The 8,895-nt window shown below is 42.8% G+C and overlaps 1 protein-coding gene across 1 annotated transcript; it reads right to left on the bottom strand.

Moving 5' to 3' along the window:
* On the bottom strand, positions 226–816 carry LOC109823428. The gene has a single exon (XM_020389704.1). The coding sequence runs from the start codon at positions 814–816 to the stop codon at positions 226–228; it is 591 nt and encodes a 196-aa protein (XP_020245293.1).

The raw sequence follows: 8,895 nt of genomic DNA on the forward strand, positions 1-8,895 counted from the left end.
TCGAACTGGAGGTGGGGGCAAGCGAGCCTACTGTCGCTACAGACAGTCTTGACTGACATGATCGGGGGATCCACATGTGTAGCACAGACGAAGACTCCTGTGATACTCCTGCTGGGTATGCCTAGGGTGGCTACAATAGAAACACTTCACCGAAGGCTGGTTGTGAGTCTGCACTCCAGGGCGCTGATAGGGGTGGCCCTGAGGAAGTGGTTGTCGTTGGAAAAACTACTGTCTTTGCGGAGCCTGCTGCTGCCTCGGAGGGGGACGCTCGACATTCCGGGCTGGGGCCACTGGTGGTCTGCTGTGGACCACATGCGGATCTTCGGGTTCCTTCTGAACACGCTCGATCTCGCGAGCTACGTCCAGCACGGTGTCATGAGTCGCAAGTGCCCTACCAGCCAGAGAAAATCTAATATACTTATCCAGACCCTTTTGGAACTGATGCCTCCTGATGGTGGGGTCGGTAACTAGGTAAGGAACATACCGACTAAGAGAGGAGAACTCAGCCTCATACTCATCAACCGATCGACCTCTCTTCTTGAGCTCGACAAACTGACGAAGCAGCTCGTCTCTGGAAGACTGGGGGAAATACTTCCTGTTGAAGCGCTCCGTGAATGTCTCCCATAAAATCGGCCTCACAAGAAGGTTCTTCTCGGCCATCCACCAAATCCGTGCAGTATCGGTGAGTTGGACATCCATAAGATCTACCCACTCTATAGGAGTAATACGGGTCACCGTGAGAATGGTCTCGGTAACCTTGATGAACTCCTCTGCCGCTAGAGGTCTGCCATCACCATAGAAGGAAGGAGGTCGCATGAACCAAAATTCCCTAACACCAGGCTCTGTGCGAGGGGGAGGCTGGTGAGACTCCCGCTATAATTGCCCAGCCAGATGCTGCTGATTTGTCGCCAATCCCTAAATCATTGCCAGGAGTTAGCGCAAGTTCACTTCGGTCTGCGGGTTACTACTACCGGACAGGTTACCATTGCTACGTGTACCCACCATAGTTCTGAAGGAAAGGCAAGAATCAAGACCGTTAGAGGAAGAATAAGAAAATCGGAGTCAAAATGGAAATTGAGTAAGGTAAGGACGAAAAATAATTTATCAAGTAATAGGATAAGATTCAAGTATAGTCTTATGGATGAAATATGATATGCGTCTAAATTATCCATCATATTCTCACTAGTGGGAACTCAGGACCGTGACCTGCATGGGCCATCATAAAAACCTATCATGCCCCACTTTCCAAAAATACTGGGGAATCGGAACGTGAACAAGCCCGCGACGTATTAGACTAAGGAGAAATGTACTAGACCTTCTACTCAATCTAATACGCTAAGAGTCAAGCAATATAAAGTGAAGTCACAGGTCCCCGATCACGATAGCAAGAATATAATAAACAACTCAGAACCAAAAGATAGATATCACAACTAAAATAATCATCCAGACATAATATTCGGGCCAAACATGCCCTTATACAAAACGATCTGAATGCTGGAAAATATAAAATACAATGATCAGGCGGAAATGAAAAGTGCTATAAAAGTAAACTAATGATCAACAGCTGATAAAAAAAATGACTAGGCTTCGGCTTCTTCTGCTTGGTCTACAAAGCACTCCTACGGAGGATCCTCTGGCTCCTGTATGACTCCGAACTAAAGCTGTCCGTCTTCTACATCTGACGTACAACACGAGAGAATAGGAGTACGTAAGCGTACATGGCGACAGCAAGATCCCACAAGGAAGAATAGAAACGATCGAACGACCAATGCAATAATAGTAATAATAATAGAAGCATGACACTAGAATTCTAATAATCTAAATACAATTCACTACTATAATATTCAGAGTAATCAAAAAATCAATCGGGTTACGAGGTCATGCAGCTAGCGATCAAAAAAATCATCCAAGTAACATGGTCGTACAACTAGATGGGATTAATACTTAAAAATCTACAACTCGAGACGTAGTACGTCGAGCGAAATAATCCAAACAAGGAAACCCTCATGTATCTACCATATGTCTCAAATTGTAGATAATTAAATATTAATCCCGATCTATGTATGAAAAAAAATATAACGGGTCCGTATCTTACAACAACTCGTAATCATCCAAGTAAAGATGTCATGTAACTAGCCATCCTATAACAGGTCACTGGTTCACATCTCACACAGAGTCAACGTTCATATTATCGGATAACTAACTGTTCAAAAATCCACTACGTGCATCCAGTAGGACTACACGCAATCCGACTCTGGTCTGGTCCGAACTCAAGTCGACTCGGGTGAATATTAAATTCATGGACCAAAGTAGTAACACTGATCTATTTTGACCCAACAAACCAACCCCAGTGGTGACACCGATCCACTGGTGCGAGTGTGGAAGATATATCAACGGCCTTATCCGATTACATGAACAGAGACTTTCTCACCCTAATATTGAAAGTACCCTAATGCCACTAGGAAGGAACCCTAGAGGGGGGTGAATAGAGTTTATGCTAATCTAATCCGATTTATGCCAATTTAAACTTATTGATAAATATATCCTAGCTAGAATGATATATTACAAATATATGTGCAAGTATATACAAATAACACAAGGGTGAAATAAACTACTAAACAAACAAGAGTGATAGTGCGCAAATAAACAATGCAAACATACAATATGATCACGGAGTTCGGACCTTCCGTCATACGTCTCCGCTCCCTACTCCCGGGGAGATATCCACTATAACACCGGGTTTTCAACGTTCACCCAAAAATGTTTACACCTCACAATACAATTTTCTAGTTCACCGAAAACTTTACAATCACTCACAATGTAAACACACTAACTATCACCTCAAGTGTTGGTCTTTATCCTGTATCTCCCTCAAATGTTAGGAATTACAATCTCTCTCTAGGCATTACCACCTACCCCACTCCTCTTGGGACGATCATGTCTCTCACCACACACTCCTCTTGGTGTACTACTGTAATACAAGGTGAATTTCATAATTAGGCACTCTAATACACTTCATACCCTCTAAGTGTTGGCCTAGCCCGTGTGTAAAACCCTGAAAAATTGAATATAGTGTGATAAATATGTTATATGGTGAAAATAATGTATTTTGATGTTTGAGTATGATAGGAATTGATTTGAGATTAATTCAATGTATATTTGTGAATATATGAGTGTAAATACACAAAACATGCACAAAGGCAAATAGTGAGAATCTGATAATTTTGACCAGTTGAGAGTTTTTATGGTTTGCACACTGTTTCAGTTAGAATATGGAAAAGTGTATAACACCAAAGTTGTAGGTCTCTTCAATAGCTTTCTAACGAATCTTAGATCACCTCATTCTGAGATTGTATGAGAAAGTTACAACCTTTTTACCGAACCCCAGTCTGAGTATGGCCCAAACCCTGCGCAGTCGACCGCCGTGGTCGCTGCGGTCGACCGCGCAGCGAACCTGGTTCTGCCAGTTCAGTTTCGGGTCAGGTTTTGTTTATACCAAACCCGGTTGTTACCCTACTTATATATACTCGTTTTGAAGCTCTCAGAACCCTCTATTGAACCCTAATAGCCTCAGCCCCCCTTCTCTCTCTCCTCTCAAACCCTAGCTCGGATTTTGGCGTTTTTAGGGCGTTTCGAGGATTTTCGGTGGAGTTTCGCGATTCAGATTGAAGGAGGATCGTTTTTGGGTGTTCATCAACCCCCCTCAGGCGAGTGACATCGCCCCCAGCCCTTCACCCACGTTTTTATGGGTTTTCTAATGATTTTTAATAAGTTTCTTGAGCCTAAATTATTATTTTGTGTAGATAGATGGATCTTTATGATATGAGATGTAAGAATCGAGTATTTTAGTTTTCAAATGCTCACCAACGATTTTGGTTAAAGAGATCTGATCTGAAATTTATATATTTTTTTAAAATCTAAGTTTTGATGCAAGTTTACTGTTTTCACAACGCTTCGATATGCATAAACATGTCTAGGGATTAAATGGTAGATCTTATAGAATAGTTTTTTTTTTGTTGTCTTCTATGGTTTATGCATTATTTAACATTGTGTAAATTATGTTTTTACAGCACTTGTACATGTTTAGGATTTAATTATTTGAGTCATTGCATCAGTACGTGAAATAGACAGAGAACCTGTAAATAACTCTCTGCCTATTTCGCGGTCGACCGCGGTGGACGCGGCGGTTGACCGCTTGGCGTGCAGCAGGGCAGAGGTTGTCTGCCTTATGTGCGGTCGACCGCGGGGCGTTCTGTCGAGCAGGATGCCTCTGCCCTATGCGCGGTCGACCGGAGTAGTCTCTGCGGTCGCCCGCCGCACTGTTTGTGCATGTTCTAATTTTGGTGCATACTTTTGTGTGTTCGAGGAGTTGCCTCGATTATTTAATGTTAGATTTTAGTGATTTATTATTTATCTGTACATGTGAGTTGACTTTTGACACAAGCACCGATCCGCACAACGAGGCACGTGTGACATGAGATTATGTGTATCTTTTGTGTATATATATATTCGACACTTACACTTTGTATAATTTTACAGTTAGTCCTCGTGTTGGACACTCATTCCAGTTAGTCCTCGTGTTGGACACTCATTCCATTCAGTCCTCGTGTTGGACACTCATTCCATTCAGTCCTCGTGTTGGACACTCATTCCATTCAGTCCTCGTGTTGGACACTCATTCCACTCAGTCCTCGTGTTGGACATGCATTGGTTATATTTAGTCCATGCGTTGGACATTGGTTATATTCAGTCCATACGTTGGACATTGGTGAGATTTAGTCCATGCGTTGGACATTGGTTATATTCAGTCCATACGTTGGACATTGGTGAGATTTAGTCCATGCGTTGGACATTGGTTATATTCAGTCCATGCGTTGGACATTGGTGAGATTTAGTCCATGCGTTGGACATTGGTCATATTCAGTCCATGCGTTGGACATTGGTTAGATTTAGTCCATGCGTTGGACATTGGTTATATTCAGTCCATGCGTTGGACACTCGTTACTTTCAGTCCATAGGTTGGACGTTTAATTTATATAGTCTATGTTTTGGACACTTAATCATTTTCGGACATGACACTCATGTGAGTTTGCATGACACTTGTGGTGGCCTTGTCATGATTTCATTTATCGGTAGAGACGGGTTTGTATTAGTTTTATTTATTGTTTCTTGTATTAGACTTCAGGTTTAGTATTTAGGGATTTATAATTTGAGATACAAGGTATATACATGAGGGTTTCCTTGTTTGGATTATTTCGCTCGACGTACCTACGCTCGTGTTGTAATTTCCTAAATACCAGAACCCATTGTTGTTAGGACAAATGATTTTATATTATTATGTATTAACTGTATTTTCATATACAACAAGCCCTATCCCTTAGGGTTGGTTGTGATGTTGCTCGCTAGCGCTTTGACGCTTGGACTTTGTATTTCTATATGTTGGATGATGAAATATCATTTTGATCTCTTTCATTTCATCAGTATCTCTTGTATTATCTTTTACTTGCTTTTGTACCTACACCTGTTGTTGACTCTACTAGAGAGATGTTAATTGTGATGGTAAAACATGTTATTGCACGGTGTGGTGCATGGCAGGTTTGACATTCTTGGTTTCACCGAGGACTGCAGCCTCGTGTGAACCCAGGGGCGTCACAGTTTGTATCAGAGCTCTAGTTCCAGTATCCTTAGGATCATCCTGTGTCGAGTCGTGGAGCTAGGATAGAGTTTCTTAGGATTCATGTATAGGGTCCGATAAGAATTTCCTAGTATGAGTGAGGATGATATATGCGTATATCTCAAAATTTGAGAATTTTTTTTATGACTACTAATTTTGTATAAATTCAAACAGTTGTGCAAATACTATATGATGTGAAAATTGTGTCATGATACGCTATTTATAGACGTCTATTTTGGCTCACAACTCTTATTTTCTTATGATTAGAAAGATGACAGGACGTCGTAGGCCTCGTACTCGGAGAGCTGGGCAGGCAGAGTCGCAGCAGACTCCATCTGAGCAGCAGCCGGCTCAATCCGAGCCTCAGCAGACTCCACCCGAGCCGCAGCAGGCTCCTCAGTATTTGGTGGACATCATGGCTCCTCTTATTGCCCGGATGACAGCAATTGAGGAGCTTGTGGCGAATCATATTGCACTACCACCATCAATAGCTAGAAAAGTCATTTCTCAAGAAAATGGGACGACTAAGTTTCAGAAGAACAAGAAAGGGCACCCCGGAGACAAGGATAGGAACAAGAGACCTTGGTCTGGACCTCAGCAACAGCAGGGCCCTCATAAGAAGGGATCCCAACAGAATCAGAGAGCTCGTCAGCAGCGTAAGTTCCGGGGAGTTTGCTATAACTGCCCAAGGCCGGGCACCAGGCACTTGAGTGTAGCAGTACACCAACAAGAGATCAGAAGGGAAATGGTCCGAATCAGCAGCAGCAGAAGACTGAGGGGCATGTTCTAGCAGTTCAGGAGGTTCCCCAGGGACAGATTGTCCCATATTCTCCAACACCAGCGGCAGAGCAGTCTTCGGCCACCGGCAGAGTATATGCAATAATTCCGCATGATCACGGAGCAAGCAGATCAGTTGTGGAGAGTACGTTCCTCATGAATCCTTTTCCCACTCATATTCCTTTTGATTCGGGAGCTTCGTGTTCTTTCATTTCGTATGCTTTTATGACTAGACTCCAAATCGTAGCTCAGCCCCTAGACATTCCATTATCGGTTTTCCATCCCTTTAGGTGGGGTATCGCTTCTGGAGAGCATTTGTAGGATGTGTATTATTAGTCTAGGTGAGTCGGAGTTTGTTATAGATTTGATAGTGTTGCATGTGTCCGAGTTTAATGTTATCCTTGTTATGGATTGGTTGTCATCCTGCCATATTAGTTCTGACTGTTTTTACGAAGATAGTCAGAGTGCGAGCATCCAATGGGTCTAAGATGATTGTGGCCACTTCTCAGGGCATTCGCTTTGCGGAGTCACTCCTGGCGTTCATCGATGAGGGGATGTGACGGGATCAGAGTTCTGATTTATTGGAGACTAGAGTTGTCTCAGATTATCAGGATGTCTTTCAGAACATACCTGGGTTACCTCCTGTGTGAGAGGTAATGGGTCTGAGATGATTGTGGCCACTTCTCAGGGCATTCGCTTTGCGGAGTCACTCCTGGCGTTCATCGATGAGGGGATGTGATGGGATCAGGGTTCTGATTTATTGGAGACTAGAGTTGTCTCAGATTATCAGGATGTCTTTCAGGACATACCTGAGTTACCTCCTGTGTGAGAGGTTGAGATTTATATTGAGTTGCAGCTGGGCACAGTCCCGATATCCCGCGCACCCTATCGTATGACACCAGCTGAAATGAGGGAGCTTCAGACCCAGTTGGATGAGTGGTCAGCTTAGGTTTTATTTGTAGGAGTTATTCTTCATGGGGCGCACAGGTCCTCTTCGTGAAGAAAAAGGACGGTAATATGAGATTTTACATTTATTATAGAGAGCCGAACAAGGTCACTATCCGGAATAGGTACTCATTACCTAGGATCGATGACTTGTTCGACTAGTTGCAGAGAGTGTAGTATTTCTCGAAGTTTGATCTTCGTTCTTATTATCATAGTTGTGGAATCGGGAGATGGATTTTCCCAATACCGTTTTTCCTAATTCGATGTGAATCTTTAGAGTTTCTAGTCAGGCCATTCGGGTTGACTAATGCACTCATTTTCCTAATTCGATGTGAATCTTTAGAGTTTCTAGTCAGGCCATTCGGGTTGACTAATGCACTCATGATATTCATGAATGTGATGAACCGGGTTTTTCCCTCCCTTCATGGGCCAGTTTGATATTCTCATATTCTTGAGATCGGAGGCAGAACACGAGTACCATTATAGACTCTTCAGGAGCACCAGTTATATGCCAAGTTCAGCAAATACGGGTTTTGGTTTTCAGAAGTTAGATTTCCCGACCACGTCAACAGCAGAGAGGGCATGACAGTGAATCCGGTTAAGTTTACAGCAATTCTTGTTTTGGAACCACCAAAGATGGTGATAAAGATTTGAAGCTTCTTGGGTTAGCCGGTTATTACAGGAAGTTCATCCTAGACTTTTTAAAGATTTCGGCACCACTTACACGCCTTACGAGGAAGGGTGTACAGTTCATTTGGAACATAGAGTGCCAGAAGGCCTTTGATACTTTAAAGACTAAGTTGACTACGGTACCGGTTTTGACTATTTCGAGCAGTGACAGGACGTACGTTGTTTACACAGATGCATCATTGGCAAGTTTAGGAGGTATCTTGATGCAGACTCAGAGGGTAGAAGCATATACCTCATGACAATTTAGGGTGCACGAGCAGAACTACCCCACTCATGATTTGGTGTTAGCAGTAGTGATATTTGTACTGAAGTCACGAGGCATTACTTATATGGAGTGCAATTTGAGTTGTTCATCGACCACCAGAGTTTGAAGTATCTTTTCTCCCAGAAGGAACTCAACCAGAGGCAGCGACGGTGGATTGAGTTTATTGAGAACTATGAATTCGTGATTCTGTACATCCAGGAATAATTAAGATGTACAAAGACCTAAAGAGACACGTTTGGTGAAGTGATATGCATAGGAAGATTTCAGAGTATATAGCTAAGTGTCTTACCGGTCAGTAAGTGAAGGTGGAACATTAGGGACCGGTAGGAACACTTCAATCTTTTCCCATTTCGAAATAGCTGTACATCCAGGAATAATTAAGATGTACAAAGACCTAAAGAGACACGTTTGGTGAAGTGATATGCATAGGAAGATTTCAGAGTATATAGCTAAGTGTCTTACCGGTCAGTAAGTGAAGGTGGAACATTAGGGACCGGTAGGAACACTTCAATCTTTCCCCATTTCGAAATAGAAGTGGGCGGAC

The sequence above is a fragment of the Asparagus officinalis genome, chromosome 9 (assembly GCF_001876935.1).
Source record: "Asparagus officinalis chromosome 9, Aspof.V1, whole genome shotgun sequence".
NCBI classification, from domain to species: Eukaryota; Viridiplantae; Streptophyta; class Magnoliopsida; order Asparagales; family Asparagaceae; genus Asparagus; species Asparagus officinalis.

What these genes read in the sequence shown, in the direction of transcription:
- LOC109823428 (XM_020389704.1), bottom strand. Translation starts at nt 816, where the DNA reads ATGCGACCTCCTTCCTTCTATGGTGATGGCAGACCTCTAGCGGCAGAG.